Genomic DNA, 18,371 nt, shown 5'->3' with positions numbered 1-18,371 from the left:
TCAGGGTGTGGGGGTGTGCTATAAAGCCACGTCACTCTTTACGTAACTCTTCGTTAAAAACTTTCGTAAGTGTAGCAAAGCTCATTCCTTAGCGTCTCGGTGGTCAGGGTTGCTATTTGGCTTTCCTGGCGGATGCTTGGCGATGCTAAGGCGTTGGGCTACTGATCTAATTAATGTGGCGTTGCGCACCAGGAGAGTGGGGCGGCTAGCGTGTAAGGATTCCGTGGTGATTGAAGATCGTGTCAGTTCAGTTACTTCGGTATGTGGCAACGACGACTGGTTATTTCCACATGTACATGCTGCGTCGGGTACGTCGTGTGTGTTGGCGGGCGGTCCGACATGTCTCACCCGAGGCACGCTTCCATTTTTCTTTAAGAAAAATCCAGAAGCGTCTGGACCATATATTCAAAACTTGGAACACAAATGATACTAATTCAATATCCAGCTGAACGTAACCATGTATGTATAATCAAACTAATACACAAAGCAAGGTGGATGGGCAGCCATGCCAGGTTCATGGGCAAACATCGGATAACCCAATAATAGTCTCTTTTCTCCGGCAAGAAAAAATATATGCCATTCTACTTGCATGAACATATTGGATGATTGATACTAGCATTTTTGCTCTGAAACATACATGCAATAACGATGCAACCATACATGGAGAAGTAGCATAAACATTAGTACTAAAATTTCGGATGACCACAATCATGATAACAGTACAAAACGTACTAGCACTAAATTGACATGATAATATCCTTTGCTGCGTTCCATTCAGCCGGGAGTATTTGAGCTATGATCTCCTTGAGAACAGACGGGCAGCTGGACTTGAGATGCTCATAACCGTTGCTTGTCATCATCGCCTCCAAATTGGGCGGCGAAGCAAGGAACCGTAAACAAGCTTCTTTGAGACGAGGGAAACCATGCTGCTCAGCTATATCCAAACTCGTTGCTACCATGTTTGAATCAATATGAGAACACAATTTCTCCTCACAGATCTGCTTCAGCCTGCCGATGTTGTATCTATCAGCCGCTACGAGTAGATGACTGGCTATTGCCACATCAATCACAGGAGAAACTTTCTCAGTGTATATGAAATGGAGCAAGGCCTTGAACACGCCAGGTTCCATGTCATATATTTTGATAGCACTACTGGAACTCTCCCCCATGGCGCCGAGGAGCTTCGCCTTGAAGACAGATGACCGAGCGGCGAGGACACACCCATGAGCGGGGAACATCTCCCCACCTACTTGAAATGTTAGGTCTGCTGCATCTTTGCTCTCGAGGAGATCACCGAGATGCATGTGCAAGTCGTCTGGGGAAGCCCTTGTTTCTTCTTCGCCGAGGATCTCCTTCATGACGGTGACATCACATCTTATGGTCAGACAATCATCTCTGAGATGCTCCGATCATTCCAGCTTAGCTTTCTTCATCAGGTTATGGTTGCCCCAGTTTGGAGCTTTCCTTGAGAATATATGTGTACCATGGTTACGGGTGTATGAAGGCACCAGTTCTCCGTTCTCGTCTAGTAGACTGAACGTGAAATTCGCCTTCACATCTTTGGCACGGACGGATCGAAGATGTAGAAAAATAGATATGTAATCAGGACAAAGCTCGCTACCGTTTGGGTAGTAGGTCACGGCCCAGTCGTGGCCTCCAACACTGAAAGGTGCAGAAGTCAGGCACTCGTCGTTCTTGAGTAGCGCCTTTGCTCTTGAGTATCCATCAACCTTGAGAATGCATGACCGTGTATATGACCTCTGCACAGATTCTTCATCAGCTACCATGGCAACAGAAATCTTGCAATGCTTCGCCATTCTTGGAGCAAGATGGAAGACAAGCTTATGCATGTGGATAGAGATCACAGGCACGTGCACAACAGTCGGGACTTGATTGATTCTTGCCGCCGGGCAGAACACAAGGAACGCACGCGAAACACTCGAATGATCGATTGGTGTTTCTTTTGCTTTATTGATTGACTCTTTAATAACTCAACTAGCGCAAGTGCTGGTGTATATACATGTATATAAAGGCCTAAGGTAGCTACCTAGAGCAAATACTACTCGGCGACTAACTATACTATTACTACTAATCCTACTCGGTATGGAATACTGGTGTACACATGCACGTTCCGGTTCCGTGCAAGTTTGTGCCTCTTTTTTTACGATGGAAGCCAGGTTGTGCCTATGTCTGCAACAAGTAACTAACCACTGTACGCTTCAAGAAAAGAAAAAAAAAACAACTACTGTAACTAGCCAGATCCGTGGTCGCTCCACCACGACCAGAGAAAAAAATATGTGCATGTACGTACTCGAACAGAAAGCACAGATGTGGTTTGCGGGGAGCCAAGTAACGAAATTCAGGTGCGTCTTGACCGTTTGGGGCGGTCAGAGCAACCGGCAAGGGGAGCATTTTGGAAGACCAATGACTGTACTACTATATTCCAGCTGAATGTAATGACCTAAACTAAGCTTCATCCATATTGTATAGAAAATATAAAATCTACAATATTCGTTTTATTGGTCTGACCCTTGTGTAAGGTATATATAAAGTACAATATGAGAGAGACTTGGAGTAAGGGGCAAGTCGTATATGGTTTAATCCTACTCTAACGTGTTGCAGTGGCTTTGATCAAACGTTTCAACAGTTTTTGGCTTGTACACAATTTCGACAAAACTATTGGCAACCTTTGACATTGGAGCTGGCTAGTGGCACATTCATAATTTTCTATGTGTTTCATAGCCTCTTCTATATGATCTAGAATACTCTTTTTGTTGGAATATGACATAGAGTACATAAGAGAGGACATACTTTCAACCAGTGTATATGGCTTAAGCTCGTCTATGAGGCACAAGGGTATGGTAGAACACTTTTGCCATGGCGCCACTGGTTGTGCGAGCTCTCGGGTTCACATTACATACACAAACGAGTGAGCCACACATACTCTTCCGCTATCAAGGTCAGAATATCTTATTTGACGATCTCTGCGTCAAAATATCGACCAAATGCACATGGAGGCACACTGATGGGTTGGGTTTTTGTTCTTTTTTTTCCTTTATTGGTGTTCTTTTTGGTTTTTTCCTTTTTATTTTTATTTTCAAACAATGTTCGATTTTTCTAAAAAATGCAGATTTTTTTTTAAAAATGTCCACATTTATTTAAGAGCTCGTGTTTTAAAAAGATCATAATTTTAAGGAATGTTAAAAAAACATGCTTAAAAATGTTTAAGGATTTCAAAAAATATTCGGAATTAAAAAATGTTCGTTAGTTATAAAAAAACCACTTTTTTCAAAATTACCAGCGTCACTTACGCTCACGTTTTAGCCGGAACGCAGTTCAAGTCTTTTGTCGGAGAAAGGAGGGGCGCCGGCCACACAGATATACTAGATCGGCGCCGGTAGTTCCGGGGAAGATTTGGCGGCGTCCGGCGTAACAACTTGCAAATCGCATGGATCCAAGATTTTCTTTCGCTATATAAAATAAATAAACTCAGGTGATCCTCTGCACGTACGCATCTCCCCTCGCTGCTCCTCCACTGTTCGACCGATCGAGCGGGATGAATCTCCCGGCGATCGCCTGCGCCCTCCTCCTACTTCTCCATCTCAATGGTTCGTGCGCGCGTCCTGCCCTGACTAGATGCTTATCGGCTTAGCCGGATTGTTCGTCAGCAGCACACACTTGTTTCTTAATTTCTACACGTTGTAATTGGTCGCTGTTCATGTTTCGTTTTGCCGCCTAAATTGATCCATCTGCGGGCGTGCAGTTTCTCCCGTGGCGTCGTCCCGGCCGCAGCCACAGGGGCTCGGGAAGGGGCGCCACCACGACCATAACGGGCACAGCGGCAACGACGGGCACCAACACCATCACTCCGACGACTACAACGGGTACAGCTTCTACGTCTTCGGCGACTCCTTCGCCGACAACGGCAACCTCGTCAAGATGAACCCATTATCCGAGCTCAATCGCCAGTGGCGCCCTCCATACAGGGCCAACGGCCGCTTCTCCAACAGCATGGTTGAATCCGACTTCATCGGTGCGTCCTTCCTCAACCTCGAATTCTCGATCTCTCTTTTGCATTGCCGTGTTATCATCTCCACGTGTTTTTTACCACGTACGTGTTGCAGCCTCCATGTTAGGGCAGATGAAATCCCCTCCGGCGCACAGCCTCACGCGCAAGGTCGGCCCGGCCGGCTTGAACTTCGCTGCCGGCGGCTCCGGTGTGTATGACGTGCCGCACACCCACACGCTCGCCAGGCAGATCCACACCTTCCACAAGCTCGTCAAGGACGGAGACATCCACCAAGAGCGCCTCGCATCAAAATCCGTCGCGCTCGTCGCCGTCTCCGGCAACGACTACGCCCGCCTCCCCGCCGACACCAAAAGCTTCGCCGAGGTGGACGATTTCGCCAAGAATGTGGCCGAGGAGATCGCGGCGAATGTGCGGCGCCTAAAGGACATCGGCATGCAGAAGGTGCTCGTCAACAACCTCTTCCCTTTCGGCTGTGCGCCGTCGCAGACCAGGGCGTACAACCACACCCGCTGCAACGAGCGGCGCAACCTGGCCGCCACACTCCACAACCACCACCTTGCCAAGAAGCTGGCCGACATGGAGGACGTGCTGGTGGTAGACCTGAACGCCGCCTTCAGCATGGTCCTTCGGGACGACGGGAGCGTTGACATCGCCAATCTCTTTAGGGAGAAGCTTGTGCCGTGTTGCGAGAGCACGGACCCCAAGGGGTACTGCGGGCAGGTAGACCCGGAGACGTTGGATCCGCTCTACGACGTGTGCGACGAACCCCACGTGTTCTTCTTTTGGGATGAGATGAACCCGACCATGGTCGGGTGGCAGGCCGTCATGGGCCCGCTCGACTTCCCCATCAGAAAGTTCCTAGGCCTTGTTAAGTAGATGATGCATCCGCGTGTGCATGCATACCGTGTGCTTCACCTTGAACTATATGTTAGCGCCGATAAGCAAAAATCTGATATGGAACCTATTATCATATCTTAATCTAGATAGTGTGTATTCTGCAGTTGTTTCTACTATAGTTTTAATATTTGATTGTTGTGTTGTGTTCTGAAACCGAATATCAAGTGGTTTTGTTATAGACAAATTTTACAACAAAGAACCAGCAATTAACTAGCTAGGTTGGTTTGTGCGCCACTAGAAACTATGTGCAACCTGCTTTATTTCTGAACAAATATAATCAACTTCCCAAAGAGAGAAAAACCGGTATGATACCAAATTCCTTAGTGTCTCGGTGATTAGGGTTGCTATTCGGCTTTCTTGGCTAATATGAGGTGGAGGCATGGGGATGCCAGGCATTGGGCAACCAATCTGTGTGGTTCGGCGCATCCGGAGTGTGGGGCGGCTATCCCTTAAGGATTCTCAGCGGTTGAAGATTGTGGTGGTTCAGTTACTTCGGTATGTGGCACTACCAGCAGGTTTTCTCCGCATGTACGTGCCGCATCGGGCATGTCACGTGTGGTGAGCAATATGGCGTGTCTCTCCTGAGGCCCTTCAATGAGCACCTTTTGGTTAGAAAGTGATCGCGATGAATCCGAAGAGAAAAACTGGTATGACATCATTCTCGAAAAAAAAACTGGTATGACACCCAATTCCTTAGCGTCTCGGTGATTAGGGTTGCTATATGGATTTCTTGGCCAATGTGAGGTGGAGGCGCGGGGATGCTAGGCGTTGAGCAACCAATCTATGTGGTGCGGCACATCCGCAGTGTGGGGGCGGCTATCCCACAAGGATTCTTTAGTGGTTGAAGATCGTGGCGGTCCAGTTACTTTGGTACATAGCAATACCAGCAGGTTGTCTCCACATGTATGTGCCGCATTGGACACGTCGCGTGTGGCAGGCGATTCGGGCCCTTCGACAAGTCCCTTTTGGTGTTCACTTAGATGTCTTCCTACGGTCGGCATGATCTAGGCGATCTGCAATCACAAGGCCAGTGTCGTGAATCAAAACATGATTTTGTGGTGGTCCTTGACATGGATGTTGCCTAGATGAAAGCCAAGACTTGGCATCATTACTAGAATGCGACGAAGATGATGCAACTCAGGTTTCTCATTTCAAGTGTCACTTGAGGACTAGCCTTGTCTATACCCCATCGTTGTGCAGTTGCGATTGTGTGTGGACAATCTCTTGGTAGGATCGGCCTAGAGGTTACAAGGGAGTCGATTTGGCTTATATTGTGTTTGGCAATCAGTCATGACATATATTTTTTTCTGTTCTTTCTGTTATTTTACCAATTTTATCTGATTCGTAATAACATAGTTGCATATATTCTTAGTTGGTATAGAAGCAGTGGGTAATGAAGCTTCCATTTATGCGAGGCTTGGAACATGAATGACACTAATTCTACAGCCAGCTGAACGTGACAATGTAGTATGTACCCATGAAGTAACTTCTCAAATAACCAAACTAATACACAAAGCAAGGTGGATGGACAGCCTTGGTAGGTTGATGGGCAAACAAGGAATAATCAAATTATGCTTTCTTTTCTCTTACAAGAGAAACAATTACTATTACACTCGCCTGAACATATATTAGATTGAATGACTGATGCTAACACTTTTGCTTTGATACATACATGCAATGATGCAACCATACAAGGAAAAGTAGTATAACCATTATTACTACCTAAAAATTTGGATGACAATACACGATAGTGGCAGCAGACGCATTTTACTACTAAAGTTCCATGATAATATCCTTTGCCACGTTCCATTTAGCCGGGAGTATTCTAGCTATGAGCTCCTTGAGAACAGACGGACAACTGGACTTGAGATGCTCATAACCGTTGCTTGCCATCATCGCCTCCAAATTGGATGGAGAAGCAAGGAACCGTAAGCAAGCTTCTTTGAGACCATGGAAACCATGTTGCTCAGCTATAGCTAAACTAGTTGCCACCATGTTTGAATCAATATGACAACACAATTTATCCTCGCATATCTGCTTCAGGCTACCAATGTTGTACCTATCCGCTGCTACGAGTAGATGGCTGGCCATCACCACATCAATCACGGGAGAAACTTTTTCGGTGTATATGAAATGGAGCAAGGCCTCGAACACATCAGGTTCCATGTCACGAATTTCAATGAGACTACCAGAACTCTCCTCCATGCCGCCGAGGAGCTCCGCCTTGAAGACAGATGACCGAGTGGCTAGGATACACCTATGAGCATGGAATATCTCTCCGCCTACTTGAAATGTCAGGTCTGCTGCATCTTTGCTCTCGAGGAGATCACCAAGATGCCGGTGCAAGTCGCTTGCTGGAGAAGCCCTTGTTTCTTCTTCGCCGAGGATCTCCTGCACGACGGTGACATGGCATCCGATGGTGAGACAGTCGTTTGTCAGATGCCCCGATCTTTCCAGCTTAGCCTTCTTCATTAGGTTATGGTAGCCCCAATTTGGAGCTTTCCTTGAGAATGTATGTATATCGTCGTGGGCACGGGTGTATGAAGGCACCGGTTCTCCGTTCTCGTCAAGTAGACTGAACGTGAATTTCGCCTTCACATCTTCGGCACCGGCGGGGTGAAGATGTAGAAAAAGTGATATGTCGTCCGGACAAATCTTGCTGCCGTTTGGGTAATAGGTCATGACCCAGTCGTGGCCTCCAACACTGAAAGGTTCAGAGGTTAGGTACTCGCCGTTCTTGAGTAGCGCCTTGGCTCTTGAGTATCCATCCACCTTGAACACGTATGATCGCGCATATGGCCTTTCCTCAGATTCAGCTACCATGGCAACAGAGATCTTGCAATGCTCTGCCATTCTGGGAGCAAGACGGAAGATCAGCTTAGGCATGCGGATAGAGATCACAAGCACGTGCACAAGAGAAGGGACTTATTGATTCTTGCGGCCGGCAGGAACACAACGTACGTATGCACGCGCGTAAAACACTAAACTCACGAGATGTCGTACACCCCCCTGGTGTGTATGTATATATATAAGCTAAGCTACCCTACAGCAAATACGACTCCGTGACTAATTCCACTACGTATAGTACTCCTAATCCTACTCGGCATGGAATACTAACCAGATACGTACTCGGTGAATAACTCTACCCCTACTACTAATCCTATTCGGTATCACCCGTGCCCACGATACTAGACCAGTACTATAATCCAGCTGAACGTACTGACCTGAACTAAGCTTCTGACAACCACACCACAAGCACATGGTTAATTTATTTAATTAGCAGACTACAAACTAGTACAACAGTTTTGCTCATCAGAAAACTGACAGTCCTGTTTTCCCCTACAACCTCTTTAAAACCGACATTCGGAAAACTGAATCCAAACAACACTCAGCTGGATGACAAGTACAGTTGTACACAGCAGCACTACCAGCAATATTCAGAGGGAATGATAACCACAGCCCCGTCACAACTATAGCGAACAGAAGATATTCTTCAATGCTTGAGGATTGCATGCAGATGTTTTTGTTTTTTGCTTAGTGCATGCTTTAAACTGAATTACAACACAAGATACCAAGGTCCTTATTTGCTCTGCGCATCCTGTGATGCAAAGGCCGGGGCAATCCCCTTTCTGAAAGAAAAAAGATACTCCTACCAAGGTCCACATAGACAGCATCTATACTCCACATTCAGTTTTTCAGTGCAGAAGTAGACATGAGTGCTGCTAATGGAGTATTAAGGACATACCAGAGGTGACTGATTCTATTTGCTGGAGGCTTATTAAGTACTGAACATTTGCCACCTCATGAATTTGCTGCAGTTTCTCTACCAATACAGGTGGACCTAAGTCCTCCAGTTTTTCCTTATACACCTTTAAACAGCGTTCAAGAATAGCCTTTTTCAAAATTTCAACAAGATCATATCCCGTTGATGGAATCTCTCCATTATGCAAAGCTTCAAGAATCTGAAGCACAAGAGGAACAATTATTCTAAGAAACTAATTTATCCGATTTATGTCGATATCAACTACATCAAGTAACTTACCTGCTGCAGAAAGGACACAAATTCCTTTCCATTCAATGATTGATAAGTACCATTCTACTCGCTTGAACATATATACTGAATGAATGATACTACTCTCACCGATCCATATTCTTTGTTCTGAAACATCCATCCAACCATACCAGAAGTTGCATAACCATTAAGAGTTCCGCTTCGGTACAAACCATATAAAGGGTAATATGGAGTTTTCACACTTAAGTATATATTATGAGTCGTCCGTAGGTATCTATACTAGTATGTTTATCTTTTTTCTTCTCTTCACTTTGTTTCACTTTTTTTTTCATATGTAAACATAAATGCAACTAGCAAGGTTCGAACTAGAGACCCCCCGTTACACTGTAGAACAAGGTAACCAACAGACCACGTTAGTGGTTGTGGGATTGATAGGTATGGCAGCTATCTTAGTTATAATATGCAGTGGTTTTCCATATATTTTTTGGCCGAGTTTTCATCTGATTTTTTCTACTTTTTTTTTATTTTTCTTTCCTTTTTTAAAAACCATGAACTTTTATTAAATTTATGAAATATTTTCCAAATCTGTGAACTTTTTTCGAATCCTCATCTTTTTAAAAAAAATCCGTGAACCCTTTTTTAAAACATGTGAATTTTTTTCACCAACTTATGTGACCAATTCAAGGCATTATGCCAAGTTGTTTGGATTCCTGACAAATTTTGTATTTTCTGGAGTTTTCTCGGTGAAAAGGGTCCGTTATCTTGTCGGACGTATGCCAGCATGCAAATAGTGGCGCAAGTCGTATAAACCTGGCTCGGATGCCTCATATGTTCGTGTCAAGCTGCTGCCAGAAGTTGGGGTCATTCATCCATGGTCCAAAAATAAAAATACCAGTTGAGAGGAGTGTGCTAGACTAGGCCAGACGGATGGATCTCTAAGCATGTAGTTTTTCCTAATTTGAATGCTTTACTTATTTGCAGTTTTTGTCATTTCAATTAACATGAATATTTTCTCATATAGTAACCACTTCCTGAAATTTTGTCAATAATTTTGAAGTTTTAAATGGTGTATGAGAATTTTATAAAATTGAACATTTTTCAAAATTGTTAACAAATTTCCAATAATTAATGTTGAAGACAAATTGCATACTACGTACTTTTTAAAAAAATTATCAACTTTTAGAAAGCAATCATTTTTTTAATTTGGGAACAAAAATATAAAAAATGGAACATACATATATGATACAATGGCTGTTTGGAGACACATACACATACACTAGACCACATGCATGAATCTATCACGAAGAAATGAGCAGAAATGACATGCGCGCACACGCGTGTACAAGTATAGCTTGCACAAATCGATTTGCGATTTGCACATGCATCCACGTGGTAATTACTATGTTCCTCGACACAAAATAAATATACACACACAGAACCCTTGACCAACTTGAGTAGTACAAAGATTCTCAGGAAAAAGAAACTTGAGTAGTACAAAGTACTACAGGGAGCAAATAATAGTGAATTGCGTGAATTTTTTTTCAGTAGCGGTGGCGTAGTCTGGCTAGCTCCCCTGAACTGGAGGGGGAGGTTTTTAGTTCGACCCCTCGTGCTAGTTTTCTTAATTTTTCCAGCAACTTTTACCTCCCGCGCGCTCAAATGGCAAGTGGCCGGCCAGCCCAGTTGTGCACCGTATCCGTACTCGGTAATTACTCAAAAAAAATCAAAGATGATGTACTTTTAGAATGACCATCATGCCCTTTATTATGAAGGGGTATGGAGTAATCTCAACCGTTAATGTGTTTAAGGGGGGTCTACCGAAGCAGAAGTGATCGATAAAAAGTGATCGATTTTATAAAACAAGACTCTCTAGCAAGAAAAAAGTGATCGATAGCAGCATTTTTGTTCCACAACATTCATGCATAAACAGCTTAGTAGCATAACCATAAGTACTAAACACGGATGACATATATATGATAATAAATTGGTCTGTAGGCACTACTTCCACATTGTCATGACAACATCCTTTGCCACCCCCCATTCAGCGGGAAGGATTCTAGCTACAAGCTCCTTGAGAACATGTGGGCAGCTGGATGTCAGATGCTCAAAACCGTCGCTTGCCATCATAGCTTTGAAATTGGAAGGAGAAGCAAGGAATTGCAAACAAGCCTCTTTGAGACGATGGAAACCATGCTGCTCTGCTAAAGCCAAACTGGTGGCCACCATGTTGGAATCGATGTGAGTGCACAATTTCTCCTCGCATATCATCTTCAGCCTGCCGATGTTGTACCTGTCAGCCGCAACAAGTAGATGGCTGGCCATGACCACACCAAACACTGGAGGAACGGAGTCGGTGTATATGAAGTGAAGCAAGGACTTGAAAACATCAGCTTCCACGTCATAGATTTCAATAGGATTAGCTGCAGAACTCTCCTTCATAGCGCCAAGGAGCTCCGCCTTGAAGATGGATGACCGAGCAGCGAGGACGCACCTGTGGGCTGAGAAACTATGTGCACCGACTTGAAATATTAGGTCTGTTGCATCCTTATTCTCGAGGAGGTCACCGAGGTGCTGGTGCAGGTCGCTTGGAGGAATCCTTGTTTCTTCCCCGTGGATGACGGTGACATCGCACCTGATGGTGAGACAGTCGTCTCTTAGATGTGCCGATGCCTCCAGATCAGCCTTCTTGAAGAAATCAGGGTAGCCCAAGCATGAATCTTTCTTTTAGAAGGTTAGTACAGGGGAGGCACGGCTGTATGAAGGCACGGGTTGTCCATTCTTGTCAAGTAGACTGAGCGTGAATTTCGCCTTCACATCTCCAGCATCAGCAGATTCAAGACGTAGAAAAAGGGATATGTAATGGGCATGAATCCTATTGTCACCGTTTGGGTAACATTCCACGGTCCAGTCGTTCCCTCCAACACTGAAAGGGGCAGAGGCAAGGCACTTGCCGGTCTCGAGAAACGCCTTGGCTCTGGAGTATCCATCTACCTTGAGCACGTATGACCGCGCATATGACCTTTCCTCATATACCATGGCAGCAGAAATCTTGCATTGCTCTGCCATTCTGGAGGTGGGCTTGGAGTAAGATGGAAGTTTGGCCAGAGGAATGATCAATTTGTTACCTCTATCTGTCTATTCATTCTCGCCGCTGTCCAATGATGTCGCCGGAAGAACGGCCGCCGCTGGCGCTAGGGATTGGAGGTGGTGGCGCTAGGGGGGTGGGAGGCAGAGCCCGGGGCGGGGAATGGAGGAGGTGGAGCTCGACGGCGGGAGCTCGTGGCAGCGTCAGCGGAGGGGATCGGTAGGGGAAGACACGCAAGGGAGAAGGGTGGCGGCGGGAGCAGTAGAAGGGACAGAGAGGACTGGCGACTTTGGTTTTCTTCGGGCTGGTTTTTACCAGATGCTGTGAGATAAACGGACGGCCGAGATCGGCTTAGGAGGAAGGAGACTGGACGGCCGAGACTGCATTCGCCCTGATTGTGGAGCAATCCTGGTCGTCGGATCAACTTCGATGTGGCAATCAGTGAATAGTGCTTCTTATTTCTTACTCCCTCCGCTCCTCAATATAGGGTGTATAGTTTTTGGCACGGAAATTAAAGAACGAGAAAAAATTTCAAGTTTTGGGCGGGATTACACCTGACTAATTGACATGAGAAAATAGAGGGGCTTGACTAATATAAGGAAATGTAATCAAATCCCTAAAAAAATTATCCAAGCGAATGGTGCAGCACAATACACCTTATATTTTGGATTTTTTCTCAAAAATCTATACACCTTATATCAAGGAATGGAGGGAGTACTTTTGAATTTATGTCGTATCTGGCTGACAGGTGGGATCTTTATTCTGTGGGCCGCTACTGTCATTGACTCTGAGAGTGGGTGTGGCCGGTGCTGCTATACATTAGCGCGGAGGTCATGCCACCGCGCCGTAATTTTTAGTGGCCGCCGAGGGCAGTTCCGAGATTTCACGTTAGGGCGCTTGCGTGGCGTCCCGTGGATGGCTGGGCTGCGCGTACGGTGGAGAGAGTGCCCGATTGGGTGAAACCCTAGCCACTATACCCGTCGTGCCCCTTCCCTTCACTCTCACGCCGCCACCCTCACTCGTCCCATCTCTCTCTCTCTCGCCGCCACCCCTGCCCACCCCGTCTCCCTCTGGCTGCCCCCCCGTCTCCTTCCCTGGACTGGTCGTTCAACGGCTTCTCAGCTGGCAGCCAGTTGTGCACATGCTCTTCCGCCTCCCCAGCCGAGAGAGAGGGAGAGAGAACAAAGTTGAGTGGTTCTGGTCAGCCGCGATGGTTGTGAGGCACAACCTTTGCTGGACATCGAGAAGGTCACCTCCGAGGACACGATTTCAACGGTGATCGAGAAAGGGTGAGATTGGTGGTCTTCTCTTTTGCCCTTTCATCCCGGCTCGCACGCTTCATCCATGGAACCGGGGGGTAAGTCTCTCTCTCTCTCTGACTCTCTCTCTCTCTCTCATGGTCTTGCCTTGTAGGTGTCCATCGTTGTGGAGCTGGACGAGATCTCTGGCCAACCCACCAAATAGCTTGCAGCCCCGGTTCTTGCCACTGACGCGCCACCTCCTAGTTCAACATGAAGTAATGCATGGTAGGTGCTCGATAAATTGTCAGGGTGGGCTAATGAGTGTCTTTTTAGTGGTTGGGCCTACTGGCATAGATGAAGTATGTGTCAGAAGAGCGGCTGCGCCTGTGATGACTGTGTTGTTAGCACTGTCTTCTAGATGCAATGCTCCTCTGGTTTCTTCCTATCCCACCAGTGGATTCATTTGGGCTAAGAAAATGTGCTCTTTTTGAACCTGTGATGCCACCACTTTCTGCTATGAAGTAGTGATTCTTACATGATTTCCATTTTTCCATACATCAAATTGTGTCATATGTGACCTTTTGCTTTACTGTGATGTTTAATTAATGTAAGATGCAGTTTTTTTAGAAATATCAAGGATTAGGTGATGCTTATTTAGGCATGAAACCTTTATCTTGCCAAATTTCTATACATAGGCGACCTCTCCGACCTTTTCTACTTCTAGGGATGATGATGGTTCTGAAATTACAATCATATATTTATCAAGTTCTATTTTTGTTTCTTGTGCTCATGTTTCTATCCTAAATTCCTAATCCAAGTAACCGGTTCTTTTTATTTTATTGACCAGGTACTTCATGGCAGCGCCATGGACAACATCACCGTAACCACATTGATGGTCCAAGCCCCAGCTCACAACATCATTTTTAGTTGGGCAGTGAGCACCTCAACAACTCAACATCAAATATAATTGATGTGTAGCCGCATATATTCTTTCTATAATCTATTTTGGCTACCATCATTTTTAGTTGGGCCATGAGCACCTCAACCACTCAACATCATCTATACCATGATTTTAGCAAAGAGTTATTTATGTTTACAATTGCCTATGCTGCTTCTTTTTTTCTCATGCATGGCACTTAATATATTGCCTTATAGTTTAACACAACTTAGTGAAACAGTGTGTCTTCTATTTATGCACTCTTCCTCTCAATCATCAATTTGCTCACAGTTATACATGTTTATGTATGTGTCTGCTGTCTCTGATCTTCATGTCACTATGTTAGTTTTATCTCCCAGTTGATTGTTCGTCCTTGACAAAAGTTGTCACATTATCAAAAGGCTCCAAGCGGTGTCACGGTCAGGAACCTGTTTTCCAGGAAGTAGGAGATGGTCAAGTAATCAACCATATCATGGATTGTGTTTTTTGTGGTTTGTGGCAAAGTAATGCCCTTCTTTACAAATGTATGGACTAATAGGAGTCATAAGTTGTACCCCATTTCTGATACAAAACTGAACTGGTCATTGGTTAGGTGAGATATGTCATGTGTCTGGACTTTGGTGACAAGTCTGAATGAATATATTAATTGGAGCAAGTATTCAGTCCATATACTTGCATTGTTGATATTTGATTTTTATTTTCTCAACTATATGGACGTGTTAGTTCTTTAAAGATCTCTCAACTATAAAATTGTTCTAGGCTCAACTACAAAAAATTTGTTCAAGGCTACTTAGGATTTGACAAATACTACATCATATACACGCTGAATTCTATGCTTCCAGGTTATTTTTGTTCAATCCACTTCCATTGTTGTAGGAATCTTTTTGCATTTCATATTATATGGCAGAATCTATGTGTGCTATTTTTGATAAACTTGATACCCCACTTGTGGCTTATTTCTCTAATATTTGCATTCAGGGCTATGCTAAATCGAGTGATGCTGCCATTGAGTCCGCCATTTGTTCTGGTTTACTTACAAGATGATACAATGATTTAAATAGACGATGCAAATTTATCTGAGTTGAAGACCTCTCAAAGAAAGTTGTTAGCGGTTTCTTCATGGGAAATGGCATTTGAGAGTTTGTGAAAGCGACTTAATAAAAGATAAACTACACAGTTTGACCAAGCACGTTGAGGAAGATAAAAACAAGGAAAAGGATTTTGTGTATGATCAGACTGCCTCAAGTGATTCCTCCCCTTCAAAGGTAAAACTTGCATGTTTCCATCTCCAAGCTTATTAGCTCTTCAATGCTTGATGCACCCATATTTTTTTGAAACAAAAAAGATGATACATTATACAATTTGATCACATTATTAATTTGCCACACATGATGTTGTAGGGTGCTTTGGTAATACGGATCCAGGTTTAATGTCGACCACTGGGTTTGTAGGTTCTGCGCTAGAATGCTTACATAACACATATATTAACTACATTTTTTGCTTTCTTGCTTCTTTTTTATAGCTCATGCATGGCTAGAATTTATAATCATTGAAAAGTTTACCTGTCTGGCCTTAATGATATATGAGTTGCTACTATGGTCATATATGATTTGGTCTGGTATTTGTTTTATGATATGTTGGGCAATCATCAATTTCCCTTTTATGGAGCAAGTTTGTATAGGGATACAAAGTACAGTACAACAATATGCGTCCTAATACTAATGTATTTCCCGGATTCTCCAATTTAGATCTGAGCATTGAGACGTCCTTGCACTCATGCACCTGCTGGAAGAGGACAACCCGAGGTGGTCTGCCATGGGCGCCTAGCGAGGCACAATGTTTGGGCGCTTCGCCACGGCTTCTAGAGGGGTGGCTAAGTCCACTAGTGCAGAACCGGACAATAGCACCGGTTCGTAAGGCCTTTTAGTGCCGGTTCCATAACCGGCACTAAAGTGTGGGCACTAAAGCCCCCCCCCTTTAGTACCGGTTCAACACGAACCGGTGCTAAAGGGCAACCACGTGGCACGAGCCAGCTCCGGGGGCCTGGAGCTCTTTAGTACCAGTTGGTAAGACCAACCGGTACTATAAAGTTTGGATTTTTTTAGTTTTATGATTTCTTTTTCATTTAATTTTGTGTTTCCATTTTAATTCTTTTTCGTTTGCTGGTATTTTACGATACTACACATTGTACACGTTATGCATATATATATATATATAATTTCTAGTAGAACCAATCATGCATATATATATCATCAATGTCTCACAAACCACCATATTAATTAATTCACACATACACACATGTATAGCTATATACAATTTCTCCTACATTGCATGTTGCCTTCGGAGCCAGTGGCATTAGCCTAATTGGTGCCTTCGGAGCACGATGACAATTGGAAGTGGTTTTCATGGGGGCGGTAGCGGGTAATAGTATTCTCCCTTCGGATTTATGACCTGGTCGAGCAAAAATCCCGCTATTTCCTCTTGAAGTGCTTCTACGCGCTCCGTTTCTAGGAGCTTCTCCCGCACCTCTTTGAACTGTTAAGAAGGAGATCAATATGCATGTGTATTAGTTGTGTGACTAGATATCGATAATGGTGTAAAAATTGTGAATAGTGTTCTGACAAGCGTACCCATTCCTGTCTTTGAGATCTACTCCTTTCGGACGCCATCATGCGAATGTTCTCGCAAACGCAGAATGCACACAGATCAGTCCCCTGCGCCTGCTTCAGGGCCTTCACGAGAATGGAATTTGATCAGATAATAATTAACCAAGCATGATAATTAAAGAGATGGCAGCTAGCTAGCTAGCTAGTACTACTTAATTACTTACCTTGGGTCGAAACTATTTAAGCTTTTTTTTCCATTCGCCTTCCGTGACGCTGATGAACCTTGCCCAAGCCCTGCCCGCCGACAAAGAAAATGAATAAAGGGGTTATTAAATAGTTCATATCATGAAATGACGAACTAAATAGGCCGAGATATATAGTTAATAATGATTGAAATTACCTGTTGACTATCCCAAACAAGATGTTATAGTCAGTATTTGCTTTGAGTAGTGAGTCCAGTATTTTGACTGTTCCGGCGTCAACTTTAATGATACACTAGATCCAATGAAATCTGCATGCATACACGTTTGCATGTCTTAATTAAGCGGGCATATGTAAGCAAAAACATGTAGCTAGCTAGTAAGCAAAAACAGAGAATTTGTAGTACAAGACAGTGTGACTCACTGGAAGTTGTAAGGAAGTAGTATATCTTCATTGTATTTGAGACGCTTCAAGAACTCTAGCATGTTGTCCTCTACGGCCTTTTCATGATGTGGATTTATTAGCCATGTGTATTCATTAACGGTGTTTGGGTCAATGAACTCAATGCCAAAGCGTCCACCTTTTCTCATTTCATACATCTTCATCCTGCATAATACCACAGAAAAGAATATAGTGAGGATAATTACAGGTAATGATTGATCAAAAGGATCACTACAGCTAGCTTGAGACTTAAATTACAGAAAGAAATCACTTACAGAAAATAGCAACTGACGATAGATTTGTCGAGTGCGTCTTGATTGTATAACTGAAACAGTTCAGAATACTCAACGGACAGAGCTTTCTCATGGAAGTAATGCTCCTCCTTGACATTCACCATGAGGGACAATTGATTGGAAATCTTGGTAATGTTCATGTACCATTGATGCAATTCATACATTCTCGTTGGGAGGTTCTTGACCTTGTCTGGCTCGACCAAAGGTTGGCCCGGGACATATTTCTATTTTATTTCATCCTCTGTAAGCACAAGCATGGGCTCGATCTCGAAGAGTTGTCCAACAGTGATGTTGAGAACTTCAGCCTGCATTATATGGTCCTTGGTTATTACCACATTGCCCACCTCGGGAACGTAAATTGTTTGCCCAAATATTGGGCGCGTGTACTGTCACGTTGAAAGGATCGAGATGGACCTAGAGGGGGGGGGGTGAATAGGTACAATTACAAATTTTAATTATTACTAACCAATTTTAGGCAATAATGCAGAAAATGAAAGTGAGCCTAACAATTGCAAGTATGATACTAATGAGCTAAGCAAGATAATCAAGTGGCACAAATATATGAGTAAGTAAGTACAAGATGAGACAAGTAAGTGCTAAGAGACAAGTAACCACAAGTAGAGAGTTA

At 44.1% G+C, this 18,371-nt stretch overlaps 2 protein-coding genes, 1 long non-coding RNA gene and 2 pseudogenes across 3 annotated transcripts; 2 read left to right on the top strand and 3 right to left on the bottom strand.

Moving 5' to 3' along the window:
* Nucleotides 1-737: 737 nt before the first annotated feature.
* On the bottom strand, nucleotides 738-1,850 carry LOC119306924 (annotated as a pseudogene).
* Nucleotides 1,851-3,519: 1,669 nt separating this feature from the next.
* On the top strand, nucleotides 3,520-5,063 carry LOC119306424 (GDSL esterase/lipase At5g03610-like). The gene is made up of 3 exons (XM_037582644.1): nucleotides 3,520-3,608; nucleotides 3,764-4,033; nucleotides 4,125-5,063. The coding sequence occupies exons 1-3, from the start codon at nucleotides 3,557-3,559 to the stop codon at nucleotides 4,904-4,906; spliced, it is 1,104 nt and encodes a 367-aa protein (XP_037438541.1). The 5' UTR covers nucleotides 3,520-3,556; the 3' UTR covers nucleotides 4,907-5,063.
* A 1,637-nt stretch (nucleotides 5,064-6,700) lies between these two features.
* On the bottom strand, nucleotides 6,701-7,813 carry LOC119306921 (BTB/POZ and MATH domain-containing protein 3-like). The gene has a single exon (XM_037583007.1). The coding sequence runs from the start codon at nucleotides 7,811-7,813 to the stop codon at nucleotides 6,701-6,703; it is 1,113 nt and encodes a 370-aa protein (XP_037438904.1).
* Nucleotides 7,814-8,614: 801 nt separating this feature from the next.
* Nucleotides 8,615-12,110, bottom strand: LOC119306423 (annotated as a pseudogene).
* A 964-nt stretch (nucleotides 12,111-13,074) lies between these two features.
* Nucleotides 13,075-16,116, top strand: LOC119306421. The gene is made up of 5 exons (XR_005148948.1): nucleotides 13,075-13,313; nucleotides 13,438-13,550; nucleotides 14,113-14,199; nucleotides 15,181-15,467; nucleotides 15,951-16,116. It is a non-coding gene; the product is annotated as an uncharacterized LOC119306421 (long non-coding RNA).
* The last annotated feature ends 2,255 nt before the right edge of the window (nucleotides 16,117-18,371 follow it).

This window comes from Triticum dicoccoides, chromosome 5B, assembly GCF_002162155.2.
Source record: "Triticum dicoccoides isolate Atlit2015 ecotype Zavitan chromosome 5B, WEW_v2.0, whole genome shotgun sequence".
NCBI lineage: Eukaryota > Viridiplantae > Streptophyta > Magnoliopsida > Poales > Poaceae > Triticum > Triticum dicoccoides.
Note: the sequence above shows the minus strand (reverse complement) of the source record. Positions and strands in the feature narration are given on the sequence as shown.